The sequence below is a fragment of the Syngnathus typhle genome, linkage group LG16, assembly GCF_033458585.1.
Source record: "Syngnathus typhle isolate RoL2023-S1 ecotype Sweden linkage group LG16, RoL_Styp_1.0, whole genome shotgun sequence".
In the NCBI taxonomy this organism is placed as follows: Eukaryota; Metazoa; Chordata; class Actinopteri; order Syngnathiformes; family Syngnathidae; genus Syngnathus; species Syngnathus typhle.
In genome coordinates, this window is record NC_083753.1 from 3,656,803 (window position 1) to 3,672,386 (window position 15,584).

Genomic DNA, 15,584 nt, shown 5'->3' on the forward strand with positions numbered 1-15,584 from the left:
ATTCACCCCCACTTCCACTACGCTTACACATTCAACCCTTGACCCCCAATTCCAGTGTGGCGGCCATCTTGGATTGACCCTCAAGTGCCCCCAATGAACCCAAAATGAACCGGAAGTGCCCCAAATCAAACCGAAAGTGACCCCAAATAGACCGGAAGTGACCTCAGGTAAACCGGAAGTGACCCCAAATCAAACCGGAAGTGACCCCAAATGTACCGGAAGTGACCTTTTTAGACCGGAAATGACCCCTTATAAACCGGAAGTGACCTCAGACGAACCGGAAGTGACCCAAAAATAAACCAAAAGTGACCAAAATAAACCAGAAGTGACCCCAAATAGACCGGAAGTGACCCCAAATAGACCGGAAGTGACCTCTGGTAAACCGGAAGTGACCCCAAATCAAACCGGAAGTGACCCAAAATGAACCGGAAGTTACCTTTTTAGACCGGAAATGACCCCAAATAAACCGGAAGTGACCTCAGCTAAACCGGAAGTGACCCAAATAAACCGGAAGTGACCCCAAATAGACCGGAAGTGACCCCAAATACACCGGAAGTGACCTCTGGTAAACCGGAAGTGACCCCAAATCAAACCGGAAGTGACCCAAAATGAACCGGAAGTGACCTTTTTAGACCGGAAATGACCCCTAATAAACCGGAAGTGACCTTAGACGAACCGGAAGTGACCCAAATTAAACCGGAAGTGACCCAAATAAACCGGAAGTGACCCCAAGTAGACCGGAAGTGACCCAAATCAAGCCGGAAGTGACCTTATTTCAACACTAAGTGCCCCAAATAGCTACATTTGCGCTAACGTCTTCGTTTTTTGTCCGATTTAACCCGTTTCAACATTTTTACCCCAAAAGTGAACCTCCTGAGGCCGTTTTTTTTGGTTTTGTTCCAAATTTAGAAAGATTTTGGCGCAATTGCTTTTTTTTATTTTCCCATTCATTCTCTATGGGGATTCAACATTTGCTCTAACTTCTACATTTTTTAACTGATTCAACCCGTTCCAACTTTCAACTGTTCATCTTTTGCCTACCTATTCCACAACTTCCCACTTACCAACAATTCCAAATTTAAAATTCAACCAAATTCTCCAAAATTTCGTTTTTCTACTCTAACTTCTACATTTTTCTACCGATTCAACCCATTCCAACTTTCAACTGTTCATCTTTTGCCTACCTATTCCACAACTTCCCACTTACCAAATATTCCAAACTTTCAATTTTGAAATTCACCACAAATTCTCCAAATATTCTACATTTCTCAAGTAATTCAACACGTTTCAACATCGTTCGGCAGCATTCCCCGAAAAAGTTATTCATACATTTCGCCTTCACACGCAATTTCTCCAGAAATTGCAAAATTCTAGTTGTCAAATATTGTTTGTTTTTTAATCTCCATCGCGGACCGGACGTCATACGGAGGCCGCCATTACAGATGCGCAGAACGGTTGCGCAAGACACGTCAGCTATATAAAGAGCGAGAGTTCAGTTCTCCACCTATTAGTTTCAATTCACAGTTTAATTAGCAGTTTCAATCAGCAAATAACAAAATGCGTATTACAGGTAATATTTTATTTCACAACACTTTGCCTTGTTCCTTTCGTCTCTGCTGTTCATTTCAAACACGCTCCATACGACCGCAATGCTCTTGTATCAGACGCTCGCTCGATCACCTGCTAGTTTGCCGTCTGTCACAATGTACCCTACACAAATCCGAAACATTTGTTGCGGCTCCGAGTCACGACGAGGGGCAAGTTTTGGTTTCCAAGGTTGTTTTTATTCCTCTTCAACGTCTCTCCCATACAGAGCCGCCTTTTTCACGTCCGCAGCCCATGCGCGCACGGAGCGCGGTGGTGCGTTTAGGGGCAGTCGGAGAAATCAACGCCAACAAAAAAAATGACATCCAGCCTAGTTAAGACCATACCAAAGACTTTAAAAATGGGACCCATTGCCTCCCTGCGTGTGTGACGATCTTTGGGACTTAAAAAAAAAAAAAATTTAAAAAATCTTTTAAAAAAATTCATAAAAATTGGGTGCGTATTATACATGGGTACAAGCTTTTTTCCAGCATCAGCATGCCATTGTTAGGGGTGCGTACTATACATGGGGGCGCACTATACACGGAAAAAAACGGTAATCGATGTATCGTTACACCCCTAGTATTGAGGAGGAAATGTCCCGAAGGAAGTCGAATGACAAGTGGGCGCCACCTGCAGCTCACCTTAATATTTATTTGACTAGTTTCACCACACAAACACGAGACATCAACATGATGATGTTGCGCTTTTTAGCCGGCGTAAGGAAACCTAAGCAGCACTGCTTGCTGGGCGCCCAGGCGCAGCTTGGCGGGGTCTGTGCGGGTGCCCGGTGTCAGGGCACCAACCACGGGAGTGGCGAGTACCACCTCAGCCAGCGGCGGAAGGACCCAACCGGTGGGTTCCAGCTGGGCCTCTCCGTCAGCCAGATTGAAGGCAGCCAGGTAGCGATTGTTCTGGTCCCACGAGCGGACGTAGGCCAGCGTCGATGACGTGTTGACCAAAAGGACGAAGTCACCCATCAGCAGGGAGCGCTCCTTGGCGCGCAGGCCGCTCAGGTCGCGCACCAACGCGCGCCACGAAGTGCGGCGAGCACGATCCTCCTGGGGGAAGACAACGTCATCATTATCTTGGCGGTCTGCATCTTCATCATCTCCAAGGCAAACCTCATTAACACATCACAATCTTCATCCACATCTGCTCCATCACCACCACCACTGTCTTCACCCTCTTCATTTTCATCCTTATCCTCCTCCTGAGTAACCCCATCAGCTTCATCAGCCATTAGGGGTGTAACGATACATCGATACTAGGGGTGTAACGATACATCGATACACAGCGATTAATCGATATACTAATGCTCTACGATTTATTGGCATCGATGCTAAAGGTAAACATCGATTTATATCGCTGTGTTTGACCTCGGACATTAGACGCGACTTTATTTTGAAATCCAGTTCATTGTTGCTTGCTTCCTCTCTCCGGGAGCAGTGCGCCCGGCGTTGTTGTGTTGTGAGCAGAGCACGCACGTGAAAGGGGAGGCGACAACTAGTACGCGGCTCCTGGGCTGCTGCTATGGCTAGTGTCCAAAGAGACGAGAAAATTTGCTCCCCTTTAGGCTTCAAGTCATTCGTTTGGAAGCACTATGGATTCCAAAGAAAAGATGGCTCAACGGACAAGACACGTGCAGTTTGTAAATCCTGCCACGCGGTGATCAAATATTCAGGGAGCACAAATCTCGCCGCACATTTAAAGAAAAAACACGACATCAAAGTTCAGTGTTAAAGTAAGCGATTTGTATACTACAATACTCTTGTAATTTCCTAAATAAAGAGTTTGCAGTACCTTGTTGATTTTGCGTATGAATTGTTATAAATCAGGATATTGTTCTATATTTTTTATTTAAAAAAAAAATAAATCGATCGTAGAGCACTATATCGTGAATGAATCGCAGCAGGCTTTAAGATATCGGTAAATATCGTATCGTAGTTCTTTATATCGATATTATATCGTATCGTGACAAAACCCGCGATTTCCACCCCTAATCGATACACATCGATTAATCGATATAATGCTCTACGATTTATTGGCATCGATGCTAAACGTAAACATCGATTTATATCGCCGTGTTTGACCTCGGACATTAGACGCGACTTTATTTTGAAATCCAGTTCATTGTTGCTTGCTTCCTTTTTCCGGGAGCAGTGCGCCCGGCGTTGTTGTGTTGTGAGCAGAGCACGCACGTGAAAGGGGAGGCGACAACTAGTACGCGGCTCCTGGGCTGGTGCTATGGTTAGTGTCCAAAAAGACGAGGAAATCACCTCCCCTTTAGGCTTCAAGTCATTCGTTTGGAAGCACTTTGGATTCCAAAGACAAGATGGCTCAACGGACAAGACACGTGCAGTTTGTAAATCCTGCCATGCGGTGATCAAATATTCAGGGAGCCGCACATTTAAAGAAAAAACACGACATCAAAGTTCAGTGTTAAAGTAAGCAATTTGTATACTACAATACCCTTGTAATTTCCTAAATAAAGAGTTTGCAGTACCTTGTTGATTTTGCGTATGAATTGTTATAAATCAGGATATTGTTCTATATTTTTTATTTAAAAAAATAAAAATCGATCGTAGAGCACTATATCGCGATATATCGTGAATAAATCGCAGCAGGCTTTAAGATATCGGCCAATATCGTATCGTAGTTCTTTGTATCAATATTATATCGTATCATGACAAAACCCGCGATTTACCGTTTTTTTCCGTGTATAGTGCGCAATATTTTACTAATTTATTGTCCTAAAATCTGGGGTGCGTATTATACATGGGTACAAAAAAAAAAAAAAAAATTTTTTTTTAAATTTTTTTTTTTTTTTTTTTTTTTTAAGTCCCAATGATCGTCACACACGCAGGGAGGCAATGGGTCCCATTTTTATAGTCTTTGGTATGGTCTTAACTAGGCTGGATGTAATTTTTTTTGTTGGCGTTGATTTCTCCGACTGCCCGTAAACGCACCACCGCGCTTCGTGCGCGCACGGGACAGCAAACGAGCAGGTGATCGAGCAAGCGTCTGATACGAGAGCATTGCGGTCGCATGGAGCGTGTTTGAAGTGAACAGCAGAGAAGAAAGGAACAAGGCAAAGTGTTGTGAAATAAAATGCACAGAACGGATGCGCAAGACACGTCAGCTATATAAAGAGCGAGAGTTGTTTTCTTCCTATTAGTTTCAATTCACAGTTTAATTAGCAGTTTCAATCAGCAAATAACAAAATGCGTATTACAGGTAATATTTTATTTCACAACACTTTGCCTTGTTCCTTTGGTCTCTGCTGTTCATCCTAAAACACAAAGGCGCTCTTTAAGCAATGCGACAGTGAGCGCCCGGCGCGCTGCACCAAATTAAGCTCCCTGCGCAGTGCGCACTGAGGTCCACTTAAATTTTAGAAAGTACATCAGGACTTTAAAAATATCTTCTAAATTTCAGCGACGGCTCTGTCACAATAATCGACCAGCCCGGTGCAGTTGGGCGGTCGGCGGCGCGCTACGGTTGAGAGTTCTCTCGCGCGCTCTCTCTCTCTCGCTCTCTCTCGCTCTCGCACACACGCAAACCGGATATCATACGGAGGCCGCCATTACAGATGCGCAGAACGGATGAGCAAGACACGTCAGCTATATAAAGAGCGAGAGTTCAGTTCTCTACCTAAATCCGTATTACAGGTAATATTTTATTTCACAACACTTTGCCTTGTTCCTTTCTTCTCTGCTGTTCACTTCAAACACGCTCCATGCGCACGGAGCGCGGTGGTGCGTTTATGGGCAGTCGGAGAAATCAACGCCAACAAAAAAAATTACATCCAGCCTAGTTAAGACCATACCAAAGACTATAAAAATGGGACCCATTGCCTCCCTGCGTGTGTGACTGTCATTGGGACTTAAAAAAAAAAAAAAAAAAAAATTTTTTTTTTTTTAAAAAATTCATAAAAATTGGGTGCGTATTATACATGGGTACAAGCTTTTTTCCAGCATCAGCATGCCATTTTTAGGGGTGCGTACTATACATGGGGGCGCACTATACACGGAAAAAAACGGTACACCCCTATCAGCCATGTATTTTAACATCATCCTCATTCTCTGCATCTTCACCCTGCCCCTCCTCACCACCACCAACTTCATTATACTTGTCTTCATCCTCATCACGTCTTGTTTGTAATCGTTTACCTTCAGAGTTGTGTTAGGTTCCTCCTCTTCGGGCGAGTCCCAAATCATTGTAGAAAATGTTGTGCCCTTCAAAAGACACATTAAAACAAAATGAAACATTGAAAATGTGTCAACCAAGCCTTTTTATGAAATTCAACTCTATTGAATTTGTCATCACAATTTGGCTCATTTAAATAACCACACCCCCACACCAACTTTTTCCAAACTTGACAGGAAGTGACTACTCGGAAGCAGATGCGCACGAGCAAGCAAGGGCTTACCTCATCCATCAGGCCTATTTCATCGCCGTACTGGAGCACGGGCGTCCCGGGCAGCGTGAAGAGCAGCAGCTGGCACAGCGGCACCAGCGCCGGGCCCACCAGTGAAGCCAAGTGACCTGGGCCTCGCCCCCCCATGTTCCAGGAAAGGCGGGTTGGCCCGTGGGCAGCGTACAAGTCCAGCACAGACTGAACGAGCTGGGACGCGTCTCCCTCCGCAAGCACCATGGACGTCAGGAGGTCCACGCCGGTGGATGATAGAAGGGTGGACACGGCCGCAGCCGAGCGGTGCTCGGTCACACCCATCAGAAGTCTGCAGGGAGGAAAGATGATGATGATAGAACTTTAATCATCCCACAGCGGGGAAATTTACTTGTCACAGCAGCGTGCAAGAATACAAGAGACAAGTGCCAAATGTAAAAATGGATAAACAACAGACAAGGACAAAGACAAGTGCCACTAGTAGCGGTAGAGACCAAACACATGATCAGGTGCCACATATGTTGTAGAGCAGGGGTGGCCAACCCGCGGCTCGCGAGCCGCATGCGGCTCTTTGGCTGGTTTCATGCGGCTCTTTTACATTCATATCAACATTTGTGTTTATTTTTCGTGCGTATTTGCTTCGCTTGAGTTCAATATGGTATTTTGGTCAAAAGCGCATGCGCGTGAAGTGAAATCCCGCAAAGGAGGAGGGACAAACCCATTTGAGGAGTGTCAATTTCGCTCTCAAAATGGCAAGGAAAAAATGCACAGCTAAACGAATATATGACGATGAACACAGGGCAGAGCGATTGGTTTTGCAGGCTTTTTAATGAATGGCGACTGTGACTACGGGGGCCCATTAGGTCCAGAAAAGCTGACAAGACACTAACCCAGGGGTGGTCAACCCGGCCAAAATGGCAAGGAATAAATGCACAGCTAAACGAATATATGACGATGAACACAGGACGTTTTTTAACAGAGTTAAAGTTGTTTTTTGTCGAACGCTGTGGCAAGCCACTCTGCCTGATATGTCGGACGTCATTAGCGCATTTAAAAGCTTCAAATGGTCAGCGCCACCAGCTCACTTCATGCCAGTATCGATAAGGAGTTTGCAAAAGGGACTGAATTTCGCAAGCACAAGTTTGGACACTTTGAAAAGTCAGGCAGAAAAGTAGGTACAGTTTTTCAAAAAAAATTACGAAGCACTCAGAGACTGTCACACTTGCATTGTTTCAACTGGCTTGAAACATTGAACGGGCTAAAAAGCCGTACAATGAAGTGGAGTTCGTTAAAAAATGCCTCAGTGATGTTATTGAAATCTTGTCTCCTGAAAACGACAAACTAAAACGAATGGTCTATCCCGCCACACATAGTAAGTGAAAAAATTTATTATGTTTTTGTTTGTGGAATTTGTTGAACTGAGAGTTTGTCTGTGTGAGACAATGCACACAATGTTCATTGTTGAAAATGTGGTCTTTGGTCTGTGGTTTTAGTACTGTAGGAGTCAATTTGTCATTATCACGTTGGTGCGTGACATAATAATGTCACACAATAAATTTGGCTGAGCAGAGGGGTGTGTGTATGTTTGTGTGTGTGTGTGTGTGTGTGTGTGTGTGTGTGTGTGTGTGTGTGTGTGTGTGTGGGTGGGTGGGGGGGGTGTTCATGTGTGCTCATGTGTATGATGTGGCTCTTTGCGATGACACAGTAAAAAATGTGGCTCTTAGTCTCTGACTGGTTGGCCACCCCTGTTGTAGAGTCTGACAGCAGTGGGAATGAAGGACCTGTGGAATCTTTCCTTCCTACACCGTGGGTGTAAGAGTCTGCTGCTAAAGGAGCTGCTCAGGGACCGCACAATGTCATGGAGGGGGCGAGAGGTGTTGTCCATGATGGATTTGAGCTTAATTAACGTCCTCCTCTCACCCACAACCTCTATGGAGTCCAGGGGACAGCCCAGGACAGAGCTCGCTCTCCTGACCATCTTATTCAGTCACCCCTGTCCTGATCCGTACTGCCCCCACCCCAGCAGACCACAAGCGTAGAGGATGGCTGAGGCCACCACAAAGTCATAGAAGGTCCTGAGGAGAGCCCTGCACACACCGAAGGACCTCAGTCTCCTCAGCAGGTGGAGGCGACTCTGGCCCTTCTTGTACAGGGCGTGGATGTGATCAGTCCAGTCTAGTTTGTTGTTGAGGCCAACACCCAGGAATTTGGAGTTCACCACTACCTCAATGTCCAATCCCTGGAAGTTCACCGGAGTGAAGTGGGGTGCTGTCCTCCCGTAGCTCACAATCATCTCCTTCGTCTTGCTGGTGTTCAGCTGAAGCAGGTTGAGCTCAAACCAGCTGACAAAGTCCTTGATGACCATCCTGTATTCCACATCGTTCCCCTCCGAAACATTTCCAACAATGGCCATGTCGTCGGAAAACTTCTGGACGTGGCAGTGTTTCTGTATTTCACCACAATGCCATGGCCGACCGATGAGTGACTCGCAAGTACATACTTGGCTACGTTTGATAAAAAATTCTCAAAGACATAAATCGCGTCACTGAGCGTGCAGCAGTTTTCAAGAACACTTTTGAACGATTCCTCTGACCTTCTGGTGGGTTGCTCGTTGGTCCCGTTCTGGACGATGGCCCGGATGTCGGACCACAGAGACGGTACGGCGTTAGCCACGTACTCCACGTCCTCCAGCTCGATGCCGTCCACGCCCTCGATGAACCAGAACACCAGCGCCGACTGAGAACACCCAAACAAAGAGTCAGGGATGGATGGCGCCCCCTGCTGGCCGGCAGCCACATCACCTTTAGCTTTTCGACCACCATGCTCACACTGGCGTTGGAGAACCAGGACCCGGTGGAGCCACGGTAGTTGGGAGTCAGATTCAGGACCACAGACATACCTGCAAGACCGCAATGGCAAAAGTTCTAGGAAGCGCTTAGTGCTTCAAACTAGCGCCGGACAAATTCGCTAACTCTGAGAATGGAATCTTAGACCGTATCTCGGTTCCAAAACAAAAATGTCCTTTTGTGCTCAATCACCTTTCCTGTGCGCGGTGCGCACAAGGTCCTTGAACTGCTCCAGACTTCCAACATCAGCTGCGATCTCCTGAAAGTTCAGCGCGGCTGCATTGTCGGGTGGGGCTACGTGAACCGGCCCAATCACCAAACCTTTGAACTTCAACTGGGACAAGGCATCCACCTTCTGCATCACACCTAACACACACAATGACCTTCAAGTCAGTCAAGATGAAATAATCCAAAATCAAGTGGGCAAGCGGCCAACCAGGGGTTGCGACACTTTATCACAGACATGGGCAAACTACGGCCCGCGGGCCACATCCGGCCCGCCAAACCTGAATAAACTGTATTATTAATTTTTTGGGGGGTCATTTTCTCTGCAATTGCTATGTTTCCCCAGTAGATGGGGAAGCGCCCGCCCGCGCATTTACTCCCGGGGGCCGTGTCAGAAAGCTCGGTGCACACTCACAAGTGCGTGTGCGTACTCAGTAGTACGTAGTAATTTCATCTATCAGTGCCGAATTTTGAGTGTAGGCTGTGACGTCAATATTCTCGTAATTCGCGGGCTGAGTTTTCAGATACAGTTTTACGCTAATGCCACCCACAAACCTTCCCCTGGAATCCTTCCATTAAAATGAGTGGCCTGAAGAAAAGAAAGGTGGACACTGAGTGCCGAATGTTAAAAAAGAGTGGACAATTTGGCTCGACCTACGTGTGTGAGAAGACGTTCAGCCACATGAACGTCAACAAAGCCCGTCACAGATCTCGGTTAACGGACCGACACCTCGGCTCTATCCTAAGAATTACCACAACAAATTTTACTCCAGACTATGATGCACTAGCAAAAAAGGGAAACCAACAATAGTACTATTGATTTCTTTATTACTTTATTTAGATGTATTCTTTCACTGATTCTTCAAGATGATGTATTTGGCCAGAATGTTTGCCGTTGGATGTGATTTCGCCTCATTAGATAAACATAATTCATAAATCTGCCCTGCAGGCGCTGAAGTGATGGAAAATTTTATTCATCATAACAGTGTCGTATTTAATAAGAATCACTGATAGTAGTTTTTAGTAGTGAAATGTTTTTTTAATGCTGTTAATAAATGCATTTGTTTTCAAAAAGCTTTTTTTTAAAACTCCATGCTTTAGTATCTACTAGGGGTGTAAATCGCGGGTTTTGTCACGATACGATATCATATCGATACAAAGAACTACGATACAATATTTGCCGATATCTTAAAGCCTGCTGCGATTCATTCACGATATATCACGATAAAGGGCTCTACGATCGATAATTTTTTTTTAAAATAAAAAATATAGAACAATATCCTGATTTATAACAATTCATACGCAAAATCAACAAGGTACTGCAAACTCTTTATTTAGGAAATTACAAGAGTATTGTAGTATACAAAGTGCTTACTTTAACACTGAACTTTGATGTCGTGTTTTTTCTTTAAATGTGCGGCAAGATTTGTGCTCCCTGAATATTTGATCACCGCATGGCAGGATTTACAAACTGCACGTGTCTTGTCCGTTGAGCCATCTTGTCTTTGGAATCCAAAGTGCTTCCAAACGAATGACTTGAAGCTTAAAGGGGGAGCAAATTTCCTCGTCTTTTTGGACACTAGCCATAGCACCAGCCCAGGAGCCGCGTACTAGTTGTCGACTCCCCTTTCACGTACCTGCTCTGCTCACAACACAACAACGCCGCGCATTGCTCCCGGAAAGAGGAAGCAAGCAACAATGAACTGGATTTCAAAATAAAGTCGCGTCTAATGTCCGAAGTCAAACGCGGCGATATAAATCGATGTTTACGTTTAGCATCGATGCCAATAAATCGTAGAGCATTATATCGATTAATCGATGTGTATCGATGAATCGTTACACCCCTAGTATCTACTAAAAGTAAAAACCTTTTATGCACTGACCTTTACATGTCATTTATATTACTTTACACAAACACTACATCCATCTGCTCCTGGTTCGGCCCCCCCGGTCAAAATTTAGAACCCAATTCGGCCCGCAAGTCAAAACGTTTGCCCACCCCTGCCTCACCTTTGATGTCAACGGCGCGGGTGAAGGCGTGCACGCTGGGGATGCGGTAGAGTGCCCCCTGGTTCCACCAGTGGGTGTCGGGCAGGTCCCGGCAGCGCGGAGCCTGCAGGATGATCAGCACGGCGCCCACCAGCATGCCCAGCCAGCCCAGCCAGAAGAGAACCAGCAGCGCGCAGCGGGTGCGCACCCACCTGCAGCGGGACACAATAAGCGCCTTTCGCACAAGCCTCCGAGAGGTTGGTGGGAGGGGAGGGGTTGGCCGTTCAAAACCCACAGTGCATTTGCCAGCCTCAGTGACGTAAAAGCTTTCAAAACAATCAGCAAAGCTAGCGTTTTACCGTCAGCCCAAAGAAAGCACTGTCGAATAGATTTATCGTGTGGATGATTTTATTGACTTGAGAGGGTCGCACGACCTACCTCAGAAAAAAGGTGAGGCATGACAGCAGTGGCGTAGCCAGGAATTTTTCCAGGAGGGGCGCGCGCCCACAGGAAAAAAAATCGAACATCACCCACGCCGTTCGCTGATCGCTAAAACAACATCCGGGTCCGAGAGGCAAACGGTGAATGGATAACATCGCGCACATAGAATAGCACAAGCACATTTGCGCAAGACCGAGAGAAAAAAACGGCATGAAAATGAAGAATCGAAAAAGCTCGATTTTTTTCAACCGGGGCACAGGGAGTCCTAACCGGGGCGCCCCGGCTTGGCTACGCCACTGCATGACAGGTCGCGACCTGAGTTCCGGTCGACGGCGAGGTAATTTTCTGTTAAATTAGTGAAGCCCATAGTTCAAAGCAAACAGACTTTGTTTTTCCCTTCCATGCCTTGGATAGCGGGCTTCTAAGCATTTTTTGTTCTTGTAGTAATTTCGAAACTATTTTTTTCCCCCTAGCCTTGGGTAGAAGCGGCTCTGCAAGACTGCTTCGAGTTACGAGTGTGGGTTCGGAACGAATTACCCCTCAAAATCCCCCCCCCCCCCCCAAAAAAAAACCTTTTGCACGCACCTTCAACTGGTCGTTTTCCTGGCGATATTAAATGCATCTTGTTCTTTTCTGTAAAGCAGAATGGTGACTGCGGCTGTGTTCCTACCCGGGCGTGCTCGCCACTCGCAGCAGCTCCTCCTTGTTCAGCCCGGTAAACTTCGCCTCCCGCTCTTCTTCGTCCATCTTCACCTTCACGCAGCCGTTCTTCTCCGACAGCGCAGCTCCTGCCTCTCCTGCTCCGTTCACGAAAGGTCGCTTATCCTGCTCGCCCTCCTGCTGTTGCTTCTCGACGTCGGCATCCAGAAGCACCTCGCTCACGTTGGCCTCCGTTGCATCATCAGCATTCGCTGCCTCGGGCTGCTTGGCTGGAGCTTCGTCCTGCACCTCCGCGGCGGCCTGGTCCCGGTTTCGAGTCTGCGTTGTCTTGTCTTCGTTCTGGTCCATGGTGGCTCCGGCTTGGCAAGCAAAAGAAACAGAGGAGACGTGACAATGATGGTGTTCAGCGGACGTTGAGGATGAGAGCCGCGGGTATGTTGCGTTCAGGGCTATCGGGAACACGGACATCTCCAACCATTTTTTTTTTTATGTGCGGCAATCATTTACCAGAAGTAATCCTCATATACAGTCGATCTATGTGTGGACATACTTTACTTTGACGATTTAACTTAATCTATATCTTCCGGATCTTACTTAAAGTGTGATATTTGATAGTCATGTTAAAAAAATAGAAATGTCGTTTCCGTGATATCATCAAGGCATCATTTAAGAAGCTTTATTTTCTGAAGCTTTCACATTTTCTTTCTGCACAATGACTCACCACTAATAGAGACATCTAATCAAGCAGTTTCAATTAGTTTTGAAGACATAACCTGTTTGTAGTTTCACAATTAACTGTCGTCTGTTTGAGGGCCAAGGGTGGCACGGTGGGGCACTAGTTAACACATCCGCCTCACAGTTAGAAGGGTGTGGCTTCGGTTCCATCTCCGGCCCACCCTGTGTGGAGTTTGCATGTTCTCCCCATGCCCGCGTGGGTTTTCTCCGGGCACTCTGGTTTCCTCCACATCCCAAAAACATCCTTGGTTGGCCGATTGAGCACTCCAAATTGCCCCTAGGTATAGTATGTGATTATTGTTTGTCTGTGTGCCCTGCGATTGGCTGGCAACCAGTTCAAGGTGTCCCCCACCTACTATGTTTGAGAATGTTTGAGAGCCCTCGAACGGACACAGAGTGAAACTGCATCAGTGAGGTCCAAAACAAAGATTTCTAATCAGTCATTTTTATTCCAAAGAAAAAGAAGCGGTCACAAAAGACAGAAGCGGGCCGGTACGGTCTGGAGGACCAGCGTCGGTCGAGGTTGGTCACGTGTCCTTCCATCGAAGAAGCCGATCGGCCAACACCTCCTCCTGCGAGGCGAGGCCCAAAAGTTGCGAGACGCACGTGTTCTGACACCAAGGGGTAGAGCAAAGGCGCAAATTTTGAGTAGATCGTTGCTTTTTACAGATGAATAAGAACTACCGTTTTGTTCCATGTATAATGCGCCCCCATGTATAATACGCACCCTAAAAATGGCATGTTGATGCTGGAAAAAAGCCTGTACCCATGTATAATACGCACCCAAATTTTGACTCCTACTTAACTCCGTAAATGTAAAATTATTTCTGAGAAAAGATAATCTTTGGGAACAACCGGATGTTATTCTGCCGGTCAGTATCACTGCGCATGCGCTAGCAAACTCGATAGCAAAGAAATGTTTCGGATTTGTGTAGGGTACATTGTGACAGCAAACGAGCAGGTGATCGAGCAAGCGTCTGATACGAGAGCATTGTGTTCGTATGGAGCGTGTTTGAAGTGAACACCAGAGAAGAAAGCGCATCTGTAATGGCGGCCTCCATATCATCTCCGGATAAAAAAAAAAAAATGTTTTTTTTTTTTTTGTACCGATGTATAATGCGCACCCCAGATTTTAGGACAATAAATTAGTTACATTTTGCGCATTATACATGGAAAAAAACGGTAAATTACATTTTAAATTTTAATTCATTAACAAAATATTTTATAACATAATTTGTTTTTATTGAGATAATGTAAGCAAATAGGGCGTGAGTTTTCTGTTCAGACCGCAGGCCCACACGTCCTACCAGCTGATCCAGGTTGGCGGCAGCGCCGGCGCATCTGCTTATAGCACTTCTCTTCTCGTCCCAAGTCTCCACAAAATCCGTCGACATCTGGACCACTTGCACTACAAACCTGAAGCAATAGCAACACGTGACCCGCTGTGGACAAAACACGGACAACTGAGCGGCTCCTGCGAGGAGTCCAAGCGCGTCGGACGCTACCGGCGCAGGTGGGCCGGGACAGGAAGGTTTGCACCTCCCAGCGGACTGCTCAGTTGCTGGGCCAGGAGCTTGTGGTCCTTCACGACATTCTGCAGGTGAGTGCAGAACGTCTGCAGCGCCTGCAGCCTGGCAGCTGGCAAGAAAGGTCATGTTTGTGCTACAGAGTTCTGAGCTCAAACTCACAAATCGATCAACGTGCGTGCGTGCGTGTTCTTCACCAAGGTAGAACACGTGCGTGGCGTCTGCGTTCTGCTTGTCCGCCGTCAGTAGCTCCAATTCTAGCTGCAGCTGCAAACCAGAAAGTGAGGCTGATGAGTTTATCAACGTGTGATGAATCACAACGGGTGGGCTGCTTGACCTGCTCCAGCTCTTTATGCATATTGATTCGTTGTTCGGCTTCATGCAGTTGAGAGGAGAAAACGGAGCTCTGCGATGAGTTGGCGGATTCTAGCTCCTCCTAAAAGCCACGGATGACTTAGGTGACTTAGATTAACTTGCCAGTTACGAATTAAAGAGTTAATGAGGGCAACATGCTATAAGTCTGACCTGAGACACTGCCCCACTGGACACACATTTGGCTAGCAGTCTGGCTGATGACGTCATGGTGAAGGAAGCTACGGTGCATTGAAGCTTCTGCGGATGTCACGCTCAATTACGCACATATCATCGAGTGATGATTGACAAATTACCATTTTGAAAGAATTCCTCCTTCGATGTGCACTTAAACCATTTGCACATACATATGGTAAATATGAGCGCTTGTTATAATTTTGTGATAAAGTTAAACAGGTATTGGTTGAAAGAACAAAAAAATAAGGCAAACGACTTACCGTGATAAACCAACAGACTTCTTGGCCTAATGAGTTCAAAGCTCTAAATTTGACAGCCGTTTGTAGCAATTCGAGCCCGCCAGACGCTTTGAGTTTCCGTTTGTCTTCTTCGACTTGTGTTTCGAGACGATGTAGCCGTTGCACGGCGCCTCCAAACCCAAGGACACCATGAAAACTGCAACACGTAGACTCGCGATAGCGCATTTGATGGGAAAAAAACCTAGTTTGCAAACGTGTATATTTCTTTTTCTAATTTCAAAATTGGCTGGCTGCTCTGTTTCGGACAAAATTGATGTGTTTTGGGACGTCTTGTCATCAAAAAACAATAACTTGAGTTCAGTTTCAATTCATATTTTTG

The 15,584-nt window shown here is 46.1% G+C and overlaps 2 protein-coding genes across 2 annotated transcripts; both read right to left on the bottom strand.

Moving 5' to 3' along the window:
* Positions 1 to 846: 846 nt before the first annotated feature.
* On the bottom strand, positions 847 to 13,183 carry LOC133169450 (amino acid transporter heavy chain SLC3A2-like). The gene is made up of 8 exons (XM_061301676.1): positions 12,167 to 13,183; positions 11,077 to 11,267; positions 9,034 to 9,207; positions 8,797 to 8,894; positions 8,589 to 8,731; positions 6,017 to 6,326; positions 5,757 to 5,822; positions 847 to 2,645 (listed from the first exon to the last, which is right to left on the bottom strand). The coding sequence occupies exons 1-8, from the start codon at positions 12,622 to 12,624 to the stop codon at positions 2,295 to 2,297; spliced, it is 1,791 nt and encodes a 596-aa protein (XP_061157660.1). The 5' UTR covers positions 12,625 to 13,183; the 3' UTR covers positions 847 to 2,294.
* A 137-nt stretch (positions 13,184 to 13,320) lies between these two features.
* On the bottom strand, positions 13,321 to 15,430 carry haus2 (HAUS augmin like complex subunit 2). The gene is made up of 7 exons (XM_061301932.1): positions 15,227 to 15,430; positions 14,943 to 15,029; positions 14,755 to 14,853; positions 14,615 to 14,684; positions 14,397 to 14,529; positions 14,199 to 14,307; positions 13,321 to 13,502 (listed from the first exon to the last, which is right to left on the bottom strand). The coding sequence occupies exons 1-7, from the start codon at positions 15,428 to 15,430 to the stop codon at positions 13,419 to 13,421; spliced, it is 786 nt and encodes a 261-aa protein (XP_061157916.1). The 3' UTR covers positions 13,321 to 13,418.
* Between the last annotated feature and the right edge of the window lie 154 nt (positions 15,431 to 15,584).

Excerpts from the sequence above, each read along its gene's own strand:
- haus2 (XM_061301932.1), bottom strand. The coding sequence starts at position 15,430 with ATGCGCTATCGCGAGTCTACGTGTTGCAGTTTTCATGGTGTCCTTGGG. Across the intron at positions 14,854-14,942 it reads CCAGTGGGGCAGTGTCTCAG|GAGGAGCTAGAATCCGCCAA; the intron begins GTCAGACTTATA and ends CGTGGCTTTTAG. Across the intron at positions 13,503-14,198 it reads CCGCCAACCTGGATCAGCTG|AACACGTGCGTCTCGCAACT; the intron begins GTAGGACGTGTG and ends CCTTGGTGTCAG.
- LOC133169450 (XM_061301676.1), bottom strand. The coding sequence starts at position 12,624 with ATGTCCGTGTTCCCGATAGCCCTGAACGCAACATACCCGCGGCTCTCA. Across the intron at positions 9,208-11,076 it reads CCGCGCCGTTGACATCAAAG|GTGTGATGCAGAAGGTGGAT; the intron begins GTGAGGCAGGGG and ends TGTGTGTGTTAG. Across the intron at positions 5,823-6,016 it reads AAATAGGCCTGATGGATGAG|GGCACAACATTTTCTACAAT; the intron begins GTAAGCCCTTGC and ends TGTCTTTTGAAG.